This window comes from Dipodomys merriami, unplaced genomic scaffold (genome assembly GCF_024711535.1).
Source record: "Dipodomys merriami isolate MVZ:Mamm:240054 unplaced genomic scaffold, mDipMer1.0.p SCAF_31, whole genome shotgun sequence".
In the NCBI taxonomy this organism is placed as follows: domain Eukaryota; kingdom Metazoa; phylum Chordata; class Mammalia; order Rodentia; family Heteromyidae; genus Dipodomys; species Dipodomys merriami.
This window is the reverse complement of record NW_027204604.1, coordinates 3,113,930-3,139,497: the sequence shown is the minus strand read 5'-3', so window position 1 is coordinate 3,139,497 and position 25,568 is coordinate 3,113,930. Positions and strand designations below refer to the sequence as shown.

The 25,568-nt window shown below is 41.0% G+C and overlaps 1 protein-coding gene across 1 annotated transcript in view; it reads right to left on the bottom strand.

Moving 5' to 3' along the window:
• The window catches only part of Ush2a (usherin), a 640,266-nt gene that overhangs the window by 32,167 nt on the left and 582,531 nt on the right, over window positions 1–25,568 (bottom strand). Inside the window, exons 61-63 of the mRNA XM_070041435.1 lie at window positions 20,988–21,215; window positions 12,881–14,397; window positions 8,900–9,221 (exon numbers count right to left, since the gene is read on the bottom strand). Coding sequence (XP_069897536.1) covers window positions 8,900–9,221; window positions 12,881–14,397; window positions 20,988–21,215 — 2,067 coding nt within the window. The remainder of the gene's footprint in view (window positions 1–8,899; window positions 9,222–12,880; window positions 14,398–20,987; window positions 21,216–25,568) is intronic.

The window sequence follows — 25,568 nt, the reverse complement described above, 5'->3', positions numbered from 1 at the left end:
CTTATCAACTAAACTTCAGGTACTGAAGGGGTAGAATCAATAGATTTTAGCCTCCTGCTTCTATCCTAGCAATTAGGTATATCCTCTGAACACTGGGTCCTTCATGTGACAGGTAACTAAGTGCCAAAGACATATGATAAGGAAAAATAATTATAATACATGTTATCCTTTCCTGGAGGATTTTGAATTTTTAAAAAAATAAATTATAGCTGGGTGCTTGTGGCTCATGCCTGTAATTCTAGTTACTCAGGAGGCTGAGATCTGAGGATCATAGTTTGAAGACAGCCTGGGCAGAAAAGTCTCTATGAGACTCTTGTCTCCAATTAACCCCTCAAAAACCAGAAGTGGAACTGTGGCTTCAAAGTGGTAGAGCACTAGCCTTGAGCAAAAGAGCTCAAGGACAGTGCCCAGGTCCTGAGTTCAAGCCTCATGACTGATGAAACAAATTTATTTTCCAAGACCTAAGCTTTAAGGAGACATGGGGGAACCCTGATTTTCCCAATCATATTGTGGAGCATTGTAATGAGCCAGGAGGGCTATATGGAGTCACACATCTTCATTCAATGGGAGAAAAAGAAAATTCTGGTGAGTTGAACATTTATTTCTTAGCAAACACCCAACCCAGAGGCAGGAATATCAAGACTGACTAAACTAAAATATAAATCCTACTTGCATGTGCCTAAGAGGGAGATCCGATTCCTGCTCTGTGTTTGCCTTAGCCTCAAAGGCAGGGAAGACTGCCAACAGCAGGAGATTAAGAATAGAGCCCTATGCGCATGTCCGGAAAGACAGCGCAAGAACAGGACGTGATCCTGAATGCCTTCACATAGGAGAGGCAAGATGATCTCTCTGGCAACAAAATGCTGGAGGGTGAGGAGTGATTTGGCCAGCTCAGTGGCCGACCTGAGTTTTCTACTCACGGATACGTCCTGATGGCCTTCAGTTTCAAGTGCTAAAGTTTTCAATACATGCACTGCCCGAGTCAGACAATATCAATAAATCATTTAAAACCCTGAGCTCTGGGAGGTAGGAATGAAGGGAGCTTAGTTCTTAGGGGAGAAACTAACCAAACAAAAGCTTCCATGCTGGTCAGAAATATGTTAGTGAGATTAAGACCTAATTAAATGCAAGTCCAAAACCAAACAGAAAGCATGCTCAATAAGTGGTCTTTAAGTGTGGCAGAGAAAATGCTTAGGAAAGGAATGGATTAGGGCGATGGCGACAGAAAATAAGCAGCATGAAGCGAGTAGTCAGGTGCAGAAAAGTTGGGAGGAATTTTAGTCCTGCCTATTTAGGAAAGTAATTCTTTCCCTGGGAAGAGAGATGGTAGAGACAAAGAAGGGAAAACTGCCACTTGAACGAGTGTTATACTTTCACAGTCAACTGTGCACTTGAATATATATTTTCATTTATTTGTGTGTGTGTGTGTGTGTGTGTGTGTGTGTGTGTGTGTGTGTGTGTGTGTGTGAATACCAAAGCTTGAACTCAGGGCCTTCCATGCTCCCTTGTCCTCTTCTGTTCAAAGCTGACACTCTACCACTCGAGCCACATCTCTAATTCTGGCCTTTTGCTGCTTATAGCTGGAGATAAGAGTCCCTGGGCTGGCTTTGAATGACAGTTCTCAGACTTCAGCCTTCTGAGTAGCTAGGATTATAAGCATGAACCACTGGCAATGCCCAGCTTGGTTAGCTGCTTTTACATTTTGAGATTTTATTAATGATTCAATGATAAGACAAAGGAATCCCTTTAATGTGGTGGGTCTTTTTCTTCTTGAAAGCACTTCTTTATTTTAACGAGAAGGGGTGGAGGTGGAGGATAGGGTAGAGGAAGAGATGTTATTCAGAACATCTGGCTAGATGTCTAAAGTTTCCTACTTCTCTGACAGGGTATGTGAAATTAAAGGTGTGAGATTTTAAACTCAGTTTTTTTTCCATTGGAGAACAGGAGGGCCAGCCTTTACATTTAGGGCTATTCTCATACGTTGTTTAAGAACAAGAAAATAAGGCACAGATCTGGGAGTGCCAATAGGGATTTTCTTCAATGCCTTCGTCAGTCTGTACAGAATGAAGCCAGACAGAGGCAAGCTAGGATGAGGAAAGGAAAACAAGAAGGAATAAATCCAGCATGGAGTCTCTTATCCATGTTTCCAAGCCCTGTTGTTTTTAAACTTCTTGGTTTTAAAAGAAATTCCTCAGTGCCCTTCTCAGATGAACAAACAGAAAGTTCCTTTCTGTTTAATTTGACTTAACAGTCTTCTATGACAGTGAAAAATAATCATGAAAGCTTAATATTGTACATTTTAAGGTCATAAATTGAACTTGTGAAGTAAATTGAAAAGTTATATATTATTTGTTTATATGTATTTTGTTGTTGTTGTTGTTGGTTGTGGGGCTTAAACTCTGGATCTGGTCACTGTCCCTCAGCTTTTAGCTCAAGCAGAGTGCTCTACCACTTGAGCCACAGTGCCACTTCTATACATGTATGTTTTATAATATATTAAGCATCAAAATTAAATCATAGCTGGGAGCCAGTGGCCATGAGACTTCTATCTCCAATTAATCACCAAAAAGTCAGAAATGGCACTGTGGCTCAAAATGGTAGAGTGCTAGCCTTGAGCAAAAGAGCTCAGGGACACATCCAGGCCCTGATTCAAGCCCCATGACCTACAAAAAAATTATTAGTAAATGAATAAGTTAAGTTTCAGTGAGTGATACCTCCACTGATATTTCCATACGTTCACTTTGACCAGGGTCAGTCACCTACATAACCCTTTCTTGTCTGGAGCTGGCTGTGCTCTCATTAACACAACTTATAGTTAACAGTATTAGAAAATCAAGTTGGTTAAGTAGGATTTGTTTTGCCAGGTTCTACAAGCTGAAGAGTACAAAGACCAAACAAGAGAAGATGAAATTTGATATACTAAAAGTGATCAGAATGTAGCTTATCCTCCCTTGGCCCATAGAACTTAGAATTGAAGGGAACTTCTCTACAGAAGTGAGTATCTGAGCACCCCAAATCCACAAAACCACTGATGCAGTCCCCAGTGTAATGGTATTTTCAGGCAAGAGCTGTAGTAGGTAATTAGCTCCTATAGAGTGGAGCTCTGGAATTAGTGTCCCTAGAAGAAGAAAAAGAGACGAAGGGAAACTCTCTCTGTTTCTGTCTGTCTCTGTCTCTGTCTGACTCTGTCTCTGTCTCTTTCTATCTCTGTCTCTGTCTCTGTCTGTCTCTCTGTCTCTGTCTCTCTCTCTCTCTTTTCCCCTTCTTTCTTCAGTCCCTCTCCCTCTGTGGTCTGCCATGTGGAGAGAATAAGATGGCTAACCACTAACCAGAAGTGGCTCTCTCACCACACATAGGACCTACCCACAACTTGACCTTGGATAACTGTGAGAAATATTTGCTGTTTAAGCCACCCAGTGTCTGAAACTCGGTTATAACAAGCCCAAAAGAAGACAATGAGGAAGGGTCTGGAGAGATTCATTTGCTCAAATGTCTGAAAAGATTAGAAGCTGCTGTTTGAGGTCCCCATTTCTTCCCTTTTCTTTTCTTTTCTTTTCTCCTTTTCCCTTGCCAGTGGTGGGGCTTGAACTCTGGGCCTGGGCACTGTAGCTCAGCTCTTTAGCTCAAGGCTAGTGCTCTACCACTTGATCCACAGTGCCACTTCCGGTTTTCTGAGTGGTTTCTTGGAGATAAAAGTCTCACGGACCTACCTGCCTGGGATGGCTTTGAACCTCGATGCTCGTATCTCAGCCTCCTGAGTAGCTAGGATTACAGGTGTGAGCCACCAGTGCCTGGCTTATACCTTCCCTTTTCTACTTATCATTTACAATGTGGTGGCCTTTTGTGGACTTTTGGAGTGACAGGGTAGGAATAATCTTCCACAATACCCTCCTGTGTGTTTGACAAGAACAGTAAGAAGTCCTTTCTGTGTTTCCTTGACAGAACATCCCATCCATCCTCTTGTTTGGGGACAGTGCTGGTCTCTAAGGAAACAGCCAATTGCTGTGCTGTGTAGGCTCTGGCAGCACAACACTGGCCCCTCATTCCAGTGAGCCAGAGGCTGACCCTGACCTGCAGCTTCTCAGCTACCCAGCCAGGAGACACCCGAAGCATGCAGAGCCCTGGAGTGTATGTGGGTGCTTACTGCAAAAAACTTAAAAAATCTGCCCAAATGGGGAAGTTTCAGGAAAACTAATTAAGTCACTGACAGCATGATTCAGAGAAAAAGGGGAGCCCTGGAAGGCTTTTGCAACTCCACGATGAGTCACTGCCTTCAGCAGGAGTATGAATATGAATGCACAATTATGGAGAGCTACTCATTAGTCTGTGCTCACTCCCTGAGGTGAAGAGCTTAAACACTAGGCAAGGATGGAGCTCAGTGGTAGAGCGAGGCCCTGGGCTCTATCCCATGCAATGCACAACAACAAAATAAGCAAAAGAGAAATGAAAACAAGCTCCCAAAATGGAAGCATCTTAAGGAGTGGGGCTCACAGAGGTCTCTTTTGAAGTCAGTGGAAAGATCATCGTCTTACCTTGCTTAATAACCACGAATTTGAATATATAGATGCACATATACATACATGCATATTATGTATATGTGTATATATAATGTATATAGTGTATTAGTGTAGTCCAATTTTGAAAGGACTCAAGACAGAAATGAATCATCGCTGTTAAAACATAGTATTGGGTTTGTAAATATTCTGTGACAGCTGAATAAGCTGTGATCCTCATGGAGGGAAAAGAACTTCACATTGGGAGGATTTCCTCTAGTGGGAAGTATCTCATTTATGTGCAAAAACACATTTACAGAGTTGTCGAGAGATCCTATTTTGGTAAACTAAATTGTGTTTGAAAACTCACAAAGAGTGTCTGCTTTCCAAGGCTCTGCCAAGCCGTCTACCCACACTTGTGACATACAAAATGATGTGTTTTGATTTATACATCAGATCTTATTGGTTTTATTCTTATCCTTCAGAACTCTAGCGTTCTAGAAACAATGCTAAAAGAACTCCATGTTGAGGAATCTCATTTTAAACAATGTTTAAGTAAGGCCCGGCCTCCTAAGTTAGAGGCAAAATGAAATAAAACAACCATGACAAGAATGAAACCAAATCCAGGAGAAAATGAATTGATTTGATGGATAGATACAAGAGCTTCCCAGATACTACATTCTGCTCTAGTATCATAGTAAACCATAAGACTCTTCTTACATAGACCAAGGTAAATAGGATCCTCATTAATTGGGATTAGCGCTTATGGGTAGCTGGCTTCATTTACTCGGGTGATGTTTTATGACTGTTTGTGGCAGCAATTCACAGCCCTGGCTGCCTATTAGAATCACCTGGGCAATCTTTTGAACATCTGGGATGCAGGCTCCATCCGGGAAGCAGGACTTCAGCAGGGAGCTAGAGTGTGGTCATGGGCATCAAGAATGTTGTAAACGTTCCCTAGGTGACTCTAATGTGCTGCCAAGGTTGAGAACCACTGATTTAGGAAATCACCACTTGAAAAAAAAAAAACCTTGAGCTTAACTAGCATACTGCTGCTTTGGGGCAGTATTTTTCAAAAGAAATGGTTTGTGGACCACCTTGGCTGCTTGTCAAGAAAAATAGATGGCTGGAGTCCCTCTTCCCTCCCGTCAGTGCATTTATATGTGGGTGGGGTGGGGGAGGTTTATTTAGGCTCACAGTTTCAGAGGTTTTAATATATGGGCATTTGGCCCTGTTGTCTTTGGGCCTGGGGTGAAAATAGGTGGTAGAAGGAAGATGCTCACTTCCTGGGGGCAAGGAAACAAAGAGAGTAAGAGGAAAGCACCCATCAGCACAACCTAGGTGAACTGTGTCCTTCAAGTAAGCCCCATCAGCTAGCTTCCACCACCTTCTGATAACACCACCGGCTAGAACAAGTAGATTGGAGAGCAATGCAAATTCATTTCAAAGACATAACGTTCTTTAGTTTAAAAAAAAAAAAGAAAGAAGTCCCTTCTGCCTATGACTTCCCTCAGAGACAGCTGTAGAACTTACTCAGGGTCCATATAGATTCAACATTTTGTACACTTATATAAATCCAGTAATTTAATTCAGGTATTTCAGTATTTCATCTCTGCTTTTCAAAAATGTCAGTTTCCATAAGATCTCGGCCTGATAAGCTTAATTTATTTTCCCTGCTCTCTATATCCTTACGTTGTAACAACATAGGATTAGCTATAAATGCAAAGTTCAAGTCGGTTTATTATGAAAACCAAATTAAATGCTGTGACTTGAGTGAGAGGAGGGTGGAGGAAGGCCTGTGACATAAAGCTGACAGTGACAATTACAAAAGCGACAGCACAGCCCGAGACTCTTAACCTGTCTCCCTTCTGAAATGTGAGTCCCTTGATCATGCTTAGCTCCTGATGAGAAATTTTACTGGAAACAAGACACATGCTTGGAATTTACCAGTCTTGAAAAACACAAGATGAGACTTCTAGGGGCCCTATGACCAATGTCCAACCCAACGATGTGATACAAGGCTGCAGAAGTTGTCATGGGTTTGGCGTTCAGCATTTTTGAATAGTTTAGTTTTGTCTAATTTGAGTTGAAGATTTCAGGCCTTGGACTCTCTCGCAATGGTGCATTGTTATTCATAAGGGAGATTAGGTAACTGAGGACTGAGAGGTCTTTGATAACTTGACACTTTTCAGTGAAGATAATGAGAAAAGAACAAAAGGATGGCCACTTGGGTCCAGACTGTTTCCAACTGTGGCATCAGTAGACATTGTATTCATTCCTAACATGTCCCAGTCCTTATCCTAAACCTCGGAGCCTGACATGTTTTAGAATAATTTCGTTTTTCAGGTTTCAGAAAGGTAACACAATGCAACTACTGAATATTTTGTAATAGCTCCAGCACAATCTCATTAACTATCTTACAATAAAGTGCATTATTTCTGCAAGAAGGTATGCAAACATTCATGAGTCAGAGGGATAAATTAAATACTGTAAATAGCCTCAAGTCTGTTTAGATTGGGTTTTGCTGCCAAATGAGTTCTGATTGACCAAGAACACATTCATGTGTTTAAGAGATTTATAGATCTGGAAACAAGAATGCAAACAAGAAATGTGGATTTATATCTGTGTATTTCTCCAAACCCTCAGGAACGTCCTTATGTTTTGGATGATAGCAAACTTCATTGCCTACTTGATACCATTACTTGTTGGCATAAGACATACTTTTCCTATGTATAATATGTTGCCTCTAATAACTTCCATGGATATACTGGCAATTTTTTTTACTAGTTCTTGATATGATAAATATTTTAAGGAAGTTGTTAATTCAAGAGGAATGAACATGGATTCTGATGGCAAATCAAGAAAAGCCTAATAGAAATTCTCCATATTTCAAAAGTTTTCAGGCGGGGCTGGAAAGGTGGCTCAGTGGTAGAGCACTTGCCTTGCATGCTCGAGGCCCTGGGTTCGATTCCTCAGCACCACATAAAAAAAAAAGCCGGAAGTGGCGCTGTGGTTCAAGTGGTAGAGTGCTAGCCTTGAGCTGAAGAGCTGAGGGACAGTGCCCAGGCCCAGAGTTCAGGCCCCACGACCGGACCCCAAAAAAAAAAAAAAAAAAAAAAAAAAAAAGTTTTCAGGCTATTGTTCTTAATTCTTGGTGTGTGTGTGTGTGTGTGTGTGTGTGTGTGTGTGTGTGTGTGTGTGTGTGTGTGTGTGTGTGTGTGTGTGTGTGTGTGTGTGTGTGTGTGCGCGCACGCTGGTACAGTGGCTTGAATTCAGGGCCTTGAGCTTTCACTTGGCTTTGTGCTCAAGGCTGGCACTGTATAACTTAAATTACACTTCTACTTCCAGCTTTTTGCTGGTTAATTTAAGAGTTTTTCATGGACTTTTCTGCCCAGGCTGACTTTGAACTTAGTTCTCAGCCTCCTGAGTAGCTAGGATTACAGGTGTGAGTCACCAGGGCCTTGACAATTCTTGGCTTTGTAGGGATATAGAGTCTTCTTTTTCATACCATCCTGATACAAAACATTTCATCTCCATGTGAAGGAGGTTTCCCTTTAGACTTCTCTGAACACTCCATGTCTTTCTCCAGCACAGTGACTAGAAATATTTACCATTATGATTTTACTTTGATTTGTTACACTTAATGAATTATTTTCAAAGAGATCTTTTAACAAGGAGTATTTAGGCAACATTTTCATTGTAGTGGTAGAAACCACGTTGAGAATGAGAAACGCAAATATTTTCTCTGGCATAGAAAAACAAATGCATCAAGAGCCAAGAAAATGAAGAAGGCAAACTGACATAGCTTTCCATCCTTCTTTTGCTGCTTAAAATTGTTTTTTTCTAGCCGGGTGCCAGTGGCTCACTCCTGTAATCCTAGCTACTCAGGAGGCTGAGATCTGAGGATTGCAGTTCAAGGCCAGCCTGGGCAGGAAAGTCTGTGAAACACTTATCTTCAATAAACCATCAGAAAACCAGAAGTGGTACTGTAGCTCAAGTGGTAGAGTGCTCACTTTGAGCTGAAGAGCTGAGGGACAGCACTCAGGCCAAGAGTTCAAACCCCATGACTGACAAAAAAAAATGATATGGGCATTGTCATTGAGCTTTTCTTGCTCAAGACTGGTGCTCTCCCACTTGAGCCATACTTCCATGTTCATGTTTTTGAGGTTAATTGGAGATAAGAGTCTCACAGACTTTCCTTAGGATCCTTACATCCCAGTCTCCTGAGTATCTAGGATTACAGTCATGAGTCACCCATGTCTGGCTCCTGTTTAGTAGAAGTTTTAAAGGATATTATAACCATGTTTTATTGAGTAGCTTTTTGAACTGCAATCAATTTTTCCCAGAGAGGCACTGGTAGATGCACACAATTTCCACTTGAACGATTGGCAATGCATATTTCTTACCTGGTACTCATACTCGGTGAAAGGCAAAAGTTCAGAATCTGTAAATGAACTTGAGCTTCCATTGTAGATTAACACGGGGCTGGAATTTTCAGGCTGAGTTGCCTTTTGTCTTCTATACAACTGGAAGTATACGACTTTTCCGTTTGGCTGGAGGGGTTCTGTCCACCATAAGGAAACAGTGGGTTGGAATCTTTCTCCATCCCTGGGCACCTCCAGATGTGGGGCAGGTTGCATTAGGGGTGCGGTCTCTAGGGTCTGGGTGGATGTCCAGTCACTTGATGCACATCCTAGGCTGGCACAGGCTTGGATTCGTACTTTATACCTGCAGGACAGAAGCAGGTCACATGTGCTCCACAAAATTGATCTTCATGGGACAAATCTTTTTTTTTTTTTAAATCAAGTATTTCCAGAAAAAAAGTTATTTTTACATAGAGCTAACTTTCCAAGAATAATAAAATTCCATTTCCACAGAACGTTTTGCACATTTTAAAACCTCCCATGTTCCAGCTTAAAGGAGAGATCCTCATCTTTTTTTTTGTTGACAAGTGGGCACAATTCTTCCCACTCCGTTCCCCAAATGAACATAATGAACTCTCAAGATTCTCTCCAACCTGAAAACCTGATACTCTAAAATTACTTAACACAGACGGAAGCATTCAGTGGACAGGGGCAACTCAATTTACATCTCTGGTCTCCTCCTACCTGTGTAGCTAGGTCTAACTGATTCCCCAGGACATTTGTAGGTCATGAAGGGACATCATCGAGTTAAGGTCTCAGTGGTAATATATCCCTCCACCTGATACCTGGCAGCTCAAAACAAGCTTTCTTACACCAGACAAAGACCTCTGGAGGCCAAAGTGAATCCAGGTACCCACTAGATTATCCATCATGAAGACATCTTATCACCATCCAGTTAAACTCTACTAATCAATTATATTTTGCCTCATAGGTGGTATCTGCCACTTGGAGAAGTCTATTTACATAGCATTGACTATTCTAATAAAATAAGCTCTGCTTAGTGTTAAGTGCTTATACTACAAGTGAACATGTTGGTTTTTTTGGTTCCCTCCCCATTGATTTTATGACACCCCCAGTTTTTCCTCAAGTACTCAACTCTCTTCCTCCCTTTCCTTCCTTAGGTTTCTGCCTTTTCTGCTTTCCCTATTTGCTTCTCTAGCCACTGATTTCAACGGCCTTACTTCCTTGCTTTAAAGACAATTTACTGGGGCTGGGAAGGTGGCTCAGTGGAGCCACTCAGTAGGCGCTTGCCTTGCATGCATGAGGCCCTGGTTTGATTCCTCAGTACCACATAAGCAGAAAAAGCCACAAGTGGCACTGTGGCTCAAGTGGTAGAGCGCTAGCCTTGAGCTGAAGAGCTGAGGGACAGCGCCCAGGCCCAGAGTTCAGGCCCCACAACCAACCAAAAAAAATCAAAAACCAAAAAATTATTTATTACACTTACATAAGTCAGATAAAGAGTACATTTCTTTTCAACAATGTCATCCCTTCTTAACTATGCCTCTCTTTCTTTGTGGTTCTTGCACTTCTTTGATCTTCTCTTCTCCTTCGTCCTTTCTTGTGCCCACGTCCACTGTGATGGGATTATGTTTATTGGTCTGCAAACCCATATCTGTGTTTGGATGTCTAAGAAATTCCATGAGGTCAAGTTTGATTTTCTGCATAGGAATTATTCTTTTTCTGGACTTTCTGTAATTGTTTTTAAAGCCAGTGTCAGTTTCTTTCAGGTACTAGGACATCGCGTTCTTCTTCTTACTGACCAGCTACAGATTCATAAAGGGCCACATGCTAATTTCCAATGTTAGTAGACATTAATATGCTTTAAAACCAAACAACCAACCAACCCAAACAAACAATGGTACAAGTTGAGCCCTAGTGACTCAGGCTTGTAATCCTACCTACTCAGGAGGCTGAGATCTTAGGTTCTTAGTTTAAAGGCAGCCAGGAAAGAAAAGTCCATGAGACTCTTACTTCCAACTAACTACCCAACAGCCAGAATATAAAGTTCTGGCTCAAGTGGTAGAGCACTAACTAGTCTTGAGCAAAAAAGGCTCAACCCAGGTCCTAGTTCAAACCCTAGGACTGGCAATGAAGTTCAAACCTAAACTGCACATAGCATAATGCTCTGTTTTATGAAATGAATATCAATGATACCTTCAATTAGAATGTACGATGAAGAGATTTGTCACATATGCTTCAATGTTACTGCTGAGTTTGCGAGATTTATCTTTCCTTTTTTTCTTCTTCAGCCTAGTTTAAAAAAATCACTTCACATCTGGAAAACCAGTACCCTTTCCCCCCTGCCCCCCACCCCCTCCCGCCCCCTAGAAATCTTTTGTAACATCAGTTTCAAAGGGCAATCATGTAAACAAGATTTCTGCAACTTGCATGCATAGACAAGTAAAGAAGAAGCCTGTATAAAATACACAGCTCTGGAGCAAATATGAACTTTTTTTTTTTTTTTTTTGGGTCCGTTCATGGGCCTGAACTCTGGGCCTGGGTGCTGTCCCTCAGCTCTTCAGCTCAAGGCTAGTGCTCTACCACTTGAGCCACAGTGCCACTTCCATTTTTTTCTGCTTATGTGGTGCTGAGGAATCAAACCCAGGGCCTCAGGCATGCCAGGCAAGCACTCTACCACCGAGCCACCTTCCCAGCCCCAAATATGAACATTTTTGATGTCTAAGTCACAGGAAGATAAAGGCCAAGCCACACAGGATACCTGAGGAAGTTTTAATTACTGTTTAATATTTAATACAACTCTAAATAATTGTCACAAGTGGATGCATAAGACCATGAATGTTTCATTTAAACAGCACTCTATAGTAGAGATCATTATAGGACTATTTAATCTACACATCAGTAGATTATAATTATAGCAGGAAGTTACCTGTGCTGTCTGGAAATCAACACTCTTCTCACTTTTACTTTTTTTTTTTAAAGTGGTTCTGTTCATTTTACTAAAATTTGAGCCTAAAATCCATTTTATGACTCTTCTCTCTGGAGATGTAAGTTACTTAAAATGAGATGAGGAAATATGCCAAACAATTCCTCCAGCTACAGGAAGAGTGCTGGTAGCAAAATTTCTTTGTGTTGGGAGCAGTACACCTCCAGGCATATCACAGAGCCCAAACTGCCAGGACTAGCATGAGCTAGTAAGGCAGGGTCATCTGAGAATCATGGGTTCAAGGATGAGGGAGTCTTGAGACACGTAAAGAAATATTCGAAAGAGTTTCAATATCCTTGGATCAAGAGCTTTCTAAAATTCAGGGTTCAACTAGAAGGGGTCCCTACAAGAGAAATAGTGATACAAGTGCAAGAATGGTCCATGATTGCTCTCACTGCTACTTTGTCATTTTATTCATAGGTGATCCGTGGGCTCTGAGTATCATCCAAGAAATGCTGTTTCAGGCAGGACTCAATTTAGGAACACTGGCTCATCTCTGCATGTATTTGTTCTAGAAAGGGTAAGGTGTTTGCAAATCTTTCTGGAAAAATATTAGTTATCAAAATACCACTTGAAAGAATTATACTCTCCAGAACTTGTGCAAGAAAAGCTTTGGTCAGATAAAGACAGGATTTGTCCACTGCGGCAGTTTCAGTGTCTATGGAACAAGTATGGCCATCATACATCTTGGGTTTTTTGTTTTTGTTTTTTAAACAGTTGTAGGGCTTGGGCACTGTCCTGAACTATTCAGTTCAAGGCAAGTACTCTACCACTTGAGCCACAGTGCCATTTTGGTTTTCTGATGGTTTATTGGAGGTAAGAGTCTCAGGGATTTTCCTGCCCGGGCTGGCTTTGAACCCTGATCCTCAGATCTCAGCCTCCTGAGTAGCTAGGATTACAGTTGTGATCCACCAGCACCCAGCTATACATCTTTTTTTTTTTTTTTTTTGGGTCTTCATTGGATCAAGGACTTACACAGGACAGTGGCTGGCTCTTAGAAAACCCAGCAGAACACCTACCTATGAAATGGCTTTAGCTGTTTCACTAGGAATGAGCGTGTACCAAAAGAACTGTAGGTTGTGTTGAAGTGTATGGTTTTTGTTTCTCTGTCAAACAGCTCACGGACGAAGAGGGTATAGTTGAGGATGTCACTACTGGTCTTCACTGGAGGGTCCCAAGTCACTACGATCTCCTGAGGGCCTGTGGCATGTAGTTTTGGAGGTTCAATCCCTGATGGTGCGGAGGGGCTGGTGCGCTTTTTGACAAGTGGACTCAGGATGCTCCCTCGGCTGTTGATGGCAGCCACTGTGTAGCCATACTCCACACCTGGGGTCAGGGTAAAGTCATGATAGCGTGTTTCCAGGCCGGTATACACAATAGTTCCATCCCTCCTAAGTTCATAACTTCTCATCTGGCCATTTGGATTTCTTGGGGGTTTCCATGTGATTTCTATGGATGCTGAGCCAGTGACTTGCAATGTTGGGGGGTCCATGTTCTCTGGTGGGGCTTCTGTTGTCCGGGCAGATTTTGACACACTTGTTGTACATCCTCCGTTGGTGCAGGCTGTGAGGGAGACATTGTACTGCGTATATGGCTGTAGGTGAGGTAGCAGCAGGGACAGGTTCTGTCCACCCGGGTACTCCTCACCATTACATCTAAGCAAATATTTAGTGATCCTTCCATTTGGATGTGAGGGGGGTGACCAAGATACATTTATTTGATTGGCATTGATGGTCCAAAGAGTTGGAGGACTCACTCCGGATGGAGCAGCCTCAGGGGTGGTGATGTGGGTGGGAATGCTGGCCGTGCAGCCTCCACTCGTACAGCCCAGGATGGCGTAGCTATAGGTGGAAAAAGGAAGCAGTTTGTGGTCAGTGTAATTGAAAGTCACCGCATCAAAGCTAAAAGGATAGAGCATTCCATTTCTTTGTAGCTTATAGGACTGGATAATGCCATTGGGCTGCTCTGGAGGCCCCCAGGAAATCAGTAGTTCTGGAGGATTCATCGATACATAGGATACCTCAGGTGGAGACAGTCTTCCTGGAGGTGCTGCTAATGTCCTCACCATGCTCCAAGAGCTACAGGTATTCCCGGCCGAATTCCAAGTACAGATTTTATATTCACACTGCGTCCACGGCTGCAGGTCTGTGTCGTGATATGTGAATGTTTTCCTTTCGGTATGGACTTCGGAGAAAACAATTTTCTCATCAGCCTGGATTGTCTGCTTCCCCCCAGCTTTTCTCTCAAAGCATCTGCGAATCACTGCATAGCGAATTATCTTTCCATTGGGATTAACGGGCTCAGACCAGTGCAGTTCAACACTGGTGGACTCCACAGTTTGGACTGTAGGAGCCAACTGAGAGTCTGGAGGGGCTTCCTGTGTCCGGAGAGGTTGGGGTGCTGAGTGTGCACAACCTGCCTCCGTACAGGCCTCCAGGGTCAGAGTGTAGAGAGTGAAGGGGTCCAGACGTCGGAAGAGAAACTGGCGATTCAAACCCGTGTACTCCAGCAGCCCGTCACTGAAGATGTTGTACATCTGGGGAAGAGAAGCAAGGGGATCATGTGTAGTAAGATTCCCTTTTGTATAGCTACTCAACTTTTTAAAATACTTACCCTCTTTTTTTTTTTATTGTGAGAATAACATACAGAGGAGTTACAATTACATGGGCAAGATAACGAGTACGTTTCTTATCAAGCATTGTTGCCTCCTTTTTGTTTCCCCTTCCCATCCCTTCCCATATTCCCCCCACCTACCCCTACCTTATCCTCCCCCCCCCCCACCAAAGTTGTAAAGTTCATTTTTCAGCATAACGACTTGTACATCTCATTGTTGCAATGGGTCCGTCTGTATCCCTATTTAAATGATTTGTTTTTGCCCTTCCCCTCCACAAATTATACCAACATCAAATACAGTGAAAGCAGGGGTTATACCGTGGGGGAGGGACATACAAAGCAACATAGAAATCATCTTATAAATGTGTTAGAAACAATTGCATGAAAGAAAAAACATGTGAATACTTATCTTGGGGTTCATTTCCCCTAACATCAACTTATCTGACCTTTTCTGCTTGACTCAGACATATACTAGTTATTGCAAATAAGGGAAACCATGGGACCTATATTTCTTTGGGCTTGGCTTACTTCACTTAATATAATTTTTTCCAAGTCTTTCCATTTCCTAACAAATGATCACAAACAAGACCATATTAAAGCTACCAGCACAACTATGTTTGTTGAAGCATTATTTACCATAGCTAAGATATGAAACCAACCCAGATGCCCCTCAGTAGATGAATGGATCAAGAAAATGTGGTATATATACACAATGGAATTCTATGCCTCCATCAGAAAGAATGACAATACTTACCCTCTTCACACCTGATTTGGATGACCTTAATTCAGAAGGCACATTAAGATAGCACTTTTGGAAATGTGATTTTTTTTAAAAAAAATTCAAAACTAGAGCCACCAAAAGAGAACCCATTATTTTAAAGTTGGGTAAGCACAGAAATGGTAGGACAAAGGGTGAGTTAATTCAGCAGTGATCCTCACTAGACACTATGTTGGAAATGAACTTTATAACTTGAGGGAGAGAAGGGTTGGGAGGGAAAATTTTGGAGAAAATGAGGAAGGGGGTGACATTGTTCAAAAAGAAATGCACTCATGACTTAACTTTAACCCCTCTGTATATCACCTTTACAATAAAATAAAAAAAACAGTTGAACAATACATAAGCTTTTATTCAAGCCTCAAGGTTATTAAACTTAAGCAGTGCCTTTTAAAATAATTGAACTTAGTGCCTTGTTTCTTCTTTTGTACATTTTTTTATTGTAAAAATGTATAGAGGGGTTACAGTTACGTGAGCACGGTAATGAGTACATTTCCTATTGAGCATTGTTGCCTCCTCCTTTGTTTTCCCCCTAACATCCCTTCCCTTCCACCTCCACAACTCTCCCCCTTTCCCCCTCCCCCCACCAAAGTTGTAAAGTTCATTTTCAACATAGTGTTTTGTACAGCTCATTGCTACAATATCAACCTATATCCTTATTTAAGCATTTTGTTTTTTCCCGTCCCCTCCCCGAATTAGAGAAGTGTATATACAAGATGCAGGACACCGACATCAAATACAGTGACAAAAATCACATAATACATTACAAAAACATTAGAAAAAATAGAAAGAAAGAAAAAAGATATTTGTGTCCCTATCTTGGGGTTCATTTCACTTAACATCATCTTAGCTGGTCATATGTACATAGCTTTTGGCCTTTTCTGCTTGTCCTACACATGTATTAGTTATTACAAATTAAGGGAAACCATGGGGCCTATGTTTCTCTGGGCCTGGCTTACTTCACTTAATATAATTTTTTCCAAGTCTTTGTATTTCCTAACAAATGAGGCAGTGTCACTCTTTCTGATGGAGGCATAGAATTCTATTAAACACACACACACACACACACACACACACACACACACACACACATACACACACCACATTTTCTTGATCCATTCATCTACTGAGGGGCATCTGGGTTGGTTCCATATCTTAGTTATGGTAAATAATGCTGTGATAAACATAGTTGTGCTGGTAGCCTTAGTATGGCCTTAGAGTCTTGTTTCTACTAAGTAGCATGAAGTTTGACTCTACTAGTTGAATCAGCCCTTTGTTGAGTTAGTCATGTTCAAGGATGTATCTCACTTTCTGCTTAAGCCAGCTTGTGCTTTCCTGTGTTGCTGAGGATGAGTGGTGTGTGACCCTGTGCCCAGTCATTGTGCTTCCCTCCTAGCTGGGATGACCACTACAACCAGCCATTGATTGTGCTCGAATATCATGAACTTCTATGTCTAGGCTGGCTTTGAACCATGATCCTCCACAGTGTCTACAGCCCAAGTTGTTATAGGCTTGAGTCACTATGCCTGGACATATCTATCTATCTATATCTATATCTATATATTTAAATAGGAAAGAGTATTCAAACCTACTATTTTATAGATGCTGCATACTTTTGATCTCATTCTGCCTAGGGCAGGAAGGGCTGATTTAAATTTTCTGTCTTCCAAAGAACTCTAGCTATGTGGCTCATGATCTAAGCAGCTATTTTCCACCATGCATTCCCAGTATACTGTGCTATTCAGTGCCAGAGGTCCAGAGACAAGGGACCACTTGTCTTGGACCTTCAGATCCTTGAACAGAGTAACTCATGTCTCTTCCTAATTGTCTCACGTGATTCGTTGTAGTGACAGGGAGCTGACAAATATATATATATATATATATATATATATATATATATATATATATATATGTTAACTGGTCTCATTTTAAATATCTTTTCTTTTTTTTTTTAAAAAAAGTACAGGTGTTTGAATTCAATCTCTAGCCTGCTAAGCAAATACTCTACCACTTGATCTATACTTCATATAGCCATGGCATGCATTTTTAGGTAGGTAATTACCAAATTATAATCCTATTTTGCTACATTTGCTCTCTCCCTGTTTTTCAAAGTGATTATTTTATAATTTCTCCTTTCCCTGTTACATGCTAACATTTTCCTCCTTCATCACAGGACAAACAATGTTGATGCTACCCCATCTTCTCCTTAGCAAAGCCAAATTAGAATGGAATGTTCTCGAGTGATATATCATCGCTGGCTGGCCCTAGAAATTTACACATACTGTGTAGATGGTCCTTGACTTAACACATTTTGACTTTGTGATGGCTAGAAAGCATATCTGTATAGCTATTTTGTTTTTACTTTCAGTGTAGTGGGTAATAAACTATACAGGGATACATTCCAAATATTATAAAGTCATTATATAAAGTGAGACAGTCTTGATACACATTTAAAGTAGGTGAGATGAAATTATGATGCTAGGTACTTTAGGAATGTTAAAACTCATTTTCTATTTAACAGCACTGTTCACTAATAATGGATGTAATCCATTGTACATCGAGGGGCATCTGTATTTATTTGTCCTCTCTCCTTTTGCTGTGGTGAAGTGAGTATGTATGTTCTATTAGAGATCACCCAAGCTCCATGTCCCGTCTCCTGTTTCCTCCAACTGGCTTTACTCTTCAGTCATTATCATGATCTCCTTCTCAGGTTATTTCTAGAGTATATGATCATACTCCAGTAGGTTTCATAATTTTTTTTTAAAATAAAACAAGTATTATCACAGTCCTCTGGCTACTGTCCCCTTCCTTCACTTTTCTCCCCATCTCAAGCTTCTTTAACTAGTTTCTGTCCACATTTCCACCTTTCCAAGTTTGTCCTCAAGTCATCCTCTTCAGGTTTCCCATTCTACCACCTGATCTGGTCCGGACCACAGTGATCTCATTCACCAAGCCAGGGCTGCTTCTCATCCCTCGTGTGACTTGGTCTCTGAGTGGCACTTGTCATATTTTCTCTTCAGTTTTGTGACCTTCTAGTCACTTACTTTCCTTACTCCCTCTCTTGCCTCTTTTCAGTTTTCTTGGCTGCCTTATTCTTCTTCACTCACCCCATGAATCTCACATGCCCCAGAACCCCAGGTTTTCTTCATCACGAGGTACATTCTTTACATAGTGGATCTCCTCCAGTATGGGTTTTATTTATTACTCTTTTATATGGTGTTAGGAATGAGATCCAAGGCTTTGCAGATGCTAAGCAAGTGGTCCACCACCGAATGGCCCAGCACTACAGCTCCTACCAACAGATTCCAAATATTTATCGCAATGATGACTTCTCTTGGGTGTTCTAGCCTTGCGCTTCTGACTGCCTAATTACTTCTCAAACCTGTTCACCTATCAGACTCCCTGAGTTAGCAACTCAAGGGCAAACTTAGAAGTAACTGTGAAACTCTTTTCCCCTTTTTATTTTACATCTATGTAGTCTGTCCATGAACAGAATTTATCTCCATCCTCTGTGTATCTCCAGTTCCTCCGCCCCCCCTTCTTAATATCCATTTCAACTAGAGACATCATTAATTCCAACCTGAATTCTCCTGTGCCTTGGCAAAAGTTACTTTTACAAACAGAAATTTGATCTTTCTATTCATTTGCTTTATTTGCCTTTAGTGAATTTTTATTGCATGGGGAATAAATTCCCAGCACCATTCCACAGCCACAAGACTGAGCATCCTCTGCCTCTGACCAATGCCTGAGTCTCTGCTAGGGCCATTTTCCCCTCTTCCTCAGTGCTTCATCTACACTGCATTTCCGCCTTTCCTTGAATCCACCAAGTTCATTCCTGCCTCCAGGCCTTGCCTTTGCTGTTCACTCTGCCTGGAACGTTGTGCCCCATATCTTCACATGACTGACTCTGTCTTGTCATTCAGGGCTCAGCTCAAATGTCAACTCAATTCAAATGATTATCCACTCTAAAATAGCCTGAGCAGGCATAATTACATGACTCTATTTAATTTTCTTTATAACATCCATTGCTCTCTGAAATTCCCTTGCTTGTTTATTTACCAGCTTATTGTTTGCTTTTCTGTCTCCCCTCTCCTCTTCCATCCTTTCCCACGCTGATTCATACACGTTGTAAGGGTGGTGACAGCAGGGGCCTTTTCTTGTCGTGTTCACTCTTGAATAAGTGCATGGCACTTAGTAGCAACTCAATAAATATTTGGTGAAATGTAATTGAAGGTAAGAGGAGTCAACGTCCCTCTTGTCAATCATGCTAGGGAGAAGCAGAGTGCTGGGAGAGAGACCAGTCCTATCTAGAAGCCTTGCCCGAAGGAAAGGCAAAGCTCTCTACTAAAGAGCTGTAATTCAGAATTGAATATTGGAGAGTTGAAGCTCAAGACGTTCAGTCTGATGGTTGAAGAGAACCGGGTGTCTGTCAGGAGCAGACATAGGCAAGGCTGGTTCTGAAGTGGGTGATCTCTGTTATTGGCAGTGGGCTCACAGCCCATCGAGAGGCCAACGAAGAATGAGCCCAAGCCCTGGAGATCCAATTTCAGCTCCAAGTTATTTTGCTGCATGCAATTCCCTGCTGTCTTTCCTCTCCCAGAAGTTTAAGGGATACATGGCTCCCGCCTGTAATCCTAGCCATGCAGGAGACTGAGATCTGAAGATCATGGGTTTCAAGTCAGCCGGGGTAGAAAGAGACTCTTACCTTCACTTAGCCACCTAAAAGCTGGAGGTGGAGCTGTGACTCAAGCAGTAGAGTGCCAGCCTTGAGTGCAAAAGCTAAGAAAGGGACAATATCCAGGCCCTGAGTTCAAGCCCCAGGACAAGTAAAGACCCTTCTTCCACAAAATAATAATAAAAAGTTGCAGTTTAGTCTTAACTGTGCTATGTGGAATTAACATGGTGTCTCAGCCACCTTGGGAAAGAGCAGCTGGAGCTGGAGATGTTGTAGTCCCTGTCAGCAGAAGGTTAGATGAGGAAGGCCTGAGGAGTGGGAGGGTCCGAGGAGACTGAGGTACCGGTCCACACCACCTTTGGGGAGCGTCAGAAAGGGAGATGAGGCGCCACTTTCCGGTGAGTGAGGGTAAAAGGCATCAGCACACAGACTCTCCATGGGAATGCCATTTCCTTCATTCCCACAGGCTGGTGATGCCAGGATGTCATAGTGCTACTTCCAGAACTTTCTCAGGGCCACATACGGAAGTCAGTCAGGGAGTTAGCAGACGCATATGTCTGGCTTAGTGAGCTCTGTCCAAAGTGCAAATTAGGCAAGGCTTCAGCAGATTAACAGGCAGGATAATTCCAGAGGCAATAAGCACATGGTCATGGAGAGTTCAGATCTGCTCTGACTTGAAAGTCTCAAATCCCACCCCACTCATTTACAACCATGGGCTCAAAAAGCTGTTTAGTTTTAATGTGCCTCCTATTGTGCAGTGCTTCTCACCTAGTGGGGCTGATGTGAAGATTAAATGAGGTATTATATGGAAAATCATTCAGCCCTGAGCTGGGTTTGTAGCATACGTGTTACACACACACACACACACACACACACACACACACACACACTCTCACACACACAAGACTTTTCTCTGATCTATAAGTAAGTGCCTAGAGATGCCATCAAGCAGAATTAGGTAGGCTGTGAAAGGACTTTTCCCACAGTGGCCTGATGATATGCCAAGCTCTTCTGTGTATCCGGAGGACATCAAGCATGATTTCACATGCGGGGTGGAGATTACCTTTAGGACTCCATTGGTTCTCACAGGCTCTGACCACTGGAGTAGCAACGCCCGGCCATTTTCTTTCTGTTCTACCGTAAACTTGCTCAGTCCACTGGGGGAAGATTCTGAAGTTCGAATCAGAGTCCAAGGGCTTGAGATGTTTCCTGCACGGTTCACAGCCACCACACCAATGTGGTAGGTTGTGAATGGCTCTAACCCGTAAAGGTGGGCTTCATGCCTTGTACCCTGTAAGGAAGATGACAGATGGGATTACTTTTAGAAATGGGCACCGATGACTGGAAGATCCTTCTCGGATATACTTGGTTCAATGCATACATCTACAACAGGACCATGCTTTCAAACTCTCACTAAGAGTTTTGTTAGTGATACTGGTTAAAATATTCACTGTTCCTATCTGTTAACGATTATGTTCCAATGTGTTAACTATATTAAATGCTCCATATAACCCCTATGTTCCCATTGACAAATATGATCTCAAATACTCCAGGAATTGTAGATCATATAGGATCTTTGTCTTTTCAGAGATTGCAACCTAAAGATGTGGATATGGATATTAAAAAAAACAACCACCACCACCACGTATGGCTTCTAGATCAGTAGTACATCCAACTCATGATAAAAATATCATAGTATTAATTGCATGCCAGAGGCTAGGGTAATTGCCCACCAAGTAAAACCTTAAAACACGGAGAGATTTAACCAGAACAATTCTAATTCTCAAATCCCCAGTGCGGTTTGTTTATTCTCCCTTCAACTCCCCAACCTTACTCTCTCATTCTCCTGGTGTGTATTTATGTCTTACAAATTCAATAAAACGAACACATGAGAGGAAACAGTCATAAGTCCATTGAATTATCACTGTACAAAACACCCTTGGAGAAGTGTACCATTGATATAAATATAAACATATTCTCACTTGGTAAAAACCTCGTAACATCAGGAAACATGTCAAAAGTAATTGTTACCTAGGCTTTGAGAATTTAGTCTGTTGATTTAAAAGAAAATTTAAAAAAATAGCAGAATTAGATGGGATTTTTACTTGTTTGTTTGTTTTCTTGCTTGGAGAGAAACATTTAACATATTTTGCATAACTACACTGGAGCTGAGAATCTTAATGCTTAGAATGGCCCTGGGGTGTTCTTTTCACATCTGGACTGGGTGGATATGTCTATTTAAAGTAGGAATTATGTCTGCAAGTGGTGTAGTAATGTGGGTATAGATAAACACACGTGCATACACACAGAGTTGTGTACCATATCAACTGGCTATGGTATCATGAAGTTTGACTGGGTGAATGAGATGCATTTAATGATGTTTGCAACCATCTTGGTTGATTAAATGTTTAGGTATGACAATCTTCAGTTGTGTTTTGTGTTTTGTGTGTGTGTGTGTGTGTGTGTGTGTGTGTGTGTGTGTGTGTGTGCGTGCACGTGCATGTGCACCTTGGTGGTGGTGGTGGTGGTGGGCAGTGAGGGGTTGGATTGAGAGTAAGGAAGAGCAGAGGAAGTTATTTCTGAAAATAGCTAGCCAGCAATATCAGGCACAATTATATGCAAGGAATTCTCTTTAGTTTTGAAATAGCCAAATACACTTTGGGAAAAAAACTAAAACAAGGTAACAAAATGAAATGGAGCAATTGCCCAAATAAACTGATGAAGCATAGCCGAGGAATTGTGCAGATAATTTTTGACATGCTTTCTGTCACTGTTAGTCTGCAAGTTTTAGCTGATAACTTTTCTTATTATGTGTTAAACCCAGACAGATAAAATACAATTTCCTTTACATATCAGAAACTTGTAAAGTCAATTTTCCTGTTTCAATAAGACCCATTATGATATTATATGCTAACCTCTTGAAATCTTTTAATATTTAAACATTTGCTAAGTGACCAGACTATGAAACAAATTTTACAGAAATACTAATTTCTCTTTTTTAAAATATTAAAAGTTAGATCATCAATATTTAAAAACCTTATTTCTCCATACAACATTGGATGAGTCTTTTAGATAAATATAGCACAGAACTAGAATGACCATAATGAATATTAAATCTGAAGATGCTACAAGTCATGATTACAAACATTCTTTGCCGACAAATGATTCCTTTTCTGTGGAAATAGGGCAAACACCAGCAAGATTAATAATGCAAAAAAAAAAGAATAATTCTTTGTGCAGAATATTGTCAAGAAGAATAGCATAGGCTCCAAAGTAAATTGTAATCACCTCTAACAGATTATAGATTAAAAAAAGGTAGGCTGTAGGGACACTTAGAGATAGCTTTTGTCATAAGAAACATGAAAAGCATGTGGGCGATAAAGCAAAAACATATGTATATTGTCAGTAGCTGCACCTGCTCAATTACAGTTTATTTCAGAGCTGAGAATTCTGTTCATCCCCTAGATGGCAATACTATCCAACACTTTTGGTAACATGAGTACTCAATGATTAACGACCAGCATCTAGTCATCCAGCCTACTCCAGGCAACCATTAAAAAAATAACAAAACTGATTTCATTATAGATTCTTTTAATAAACATTTATGGCTCAGATCCTTGAAAGCAAAAGTAGTCAAAATGCCCCGGCCTCAAAACCTCCACCGACTTCATGTAGAAGCATGACCTGCAAGTCTTAAGTTCAAGTTCAAGGATGTATGGCAGATGTTTAGAGGTATGGTCCCACAAAGGGTGATTTCAGCAGGGTTTTGTTTAATCTGGTTTACATTTATCTCTTTCTCTTAAAAATAGAAATAATCACATACTGGAATGTAGAAGAGAATTTCTGTATTATGAAATTATACTCAGGACAGATTCTTAGACTAATTTGTTATTTCTGAAGAGCTATCAAAACAAAAATAAAAAAAAAGAAAAAATTCCATTCACACAAACACACCCCTCAAACAGATCTCATGAATAGCCATGCATTTTGTCAATGATTAGGTCACAAGAGAAAGTGAGGAAAATCTAAAAATGACAAAACAAACCTTACCAATTTATCCATTGGAATTTTAGGAAGTAATTTATGTTTTCTCCTGAACAGATTTCTCCTACTAAGTTTGTTATTTTAGAATCCTATTTTAAAATCTTAGTGTGAGTGAAAATTAGATGTTAGTATCCTTAAATTCAGGATTAAAAAATACTTTTATCATCTTAAACTCAGGATTTTTAAGTCTTGCTTTATTTTATGCCCCTTCTTATGCAGAAACACCATCTACCCTACTCAATGGAGAAAATCATTACTTCCTCACCCCGCAAGCTGGGTGCCAGTGCCTCATGCCTGTAATCCTAGCTACTTAGGAGGATACGGACTGAGAAAGCAGTTCAAACCCTGCTTGGCAAGAAAGTTGGAACTTATATCCCATTAAGAGTATCAGCCTTGAGTGTAAAAGCTAAAGAATAGCACTCCATACCAATACACACACACACACACACACACACACACACACACACACACACACACACACACACACACACACACACACACCTAATTATTTCCTTCTGTTACTCTACAGTATTCTCTTTCCCACCATTCCACAACCCTCACAACCTCTACCCCTTTTCTTCTTTCTCAGATATTTTCCAGAAAATATTCCTTCTTCCTGCATACTCTTTAGGAGAAGAATACAAAAGCACAATGACTATGTGCAAAATAGTTATCAAAATGAACTTCAGGAAATGGAAACAAAAGTTTTTTTTTTCTTTTTTGCTGTTTAGATATTCTTTTTTTTTTTTGTCCTGTTTGTTCATTTATCTGTCTTCAAGAGTGTAAGGGGAGGGGCTGAGAAGGTGGCTCAGTGGTAGAGTGCTAGCCTTGAGCTAAAGAGCTGAGGACAGTGCCCAGGCCCAGAGTTCAGACCTCACAACCAAAAAGAAAAGAAAAAAAAAAGAGTGAAAGGGAGGCACTGAACGGTGAGACTCAGGGTGAACTAACTCAGCAGTAATACTCTCTAGATACTGTTGGAAATGTACTCTACAACTTGAGAGGGAGAGGGGGTCAGGAGGGAAAAAACCTGGGAGGAAATAAGTGAGGGGTGACATTGTTCAGAAAGAAATGTACTCATTATAGGACTTATGTAACTGTAATCCCTCTGCACATCACGTTTACAATAAAAACGAATAAACACAAAGAAATTACAATGCATCTTGGAAAAAAAGGAAATGGAGGGAAAGTGGTTAAACAAATGTAGCAGTGGTACTGATTAGACACAATGTTGAAAAGGAATTATACAACTGGTAGGTGAAGATGGAGGGAAAATCTGGGAAAGAGGGAAGGGTTGACACTGTCCCAAAAGAACTGTACTCTTTACCTGACTTATGTAACTATAACCCCTCTGTATGTCATCTTTATAATAACACTTAAAAAAAGAAAATCTTCCGTCTTCCTCTCCATTACCATTTTATTCCTTTTTACCTCTTCACACTGCCTTCTTATTGATTCTTTGGAGACATTATGTGTGTGTGTGTGTGTGTGTGTGTGTGTGTGTGTGTGTGTGTGTGTGTGTATGTGTGGAATTACTCACCTGTGGCTTACTAATTTGAACTTACTTTAAAATTGTTTTGTCTTTGTCTATTCTTACATCTCT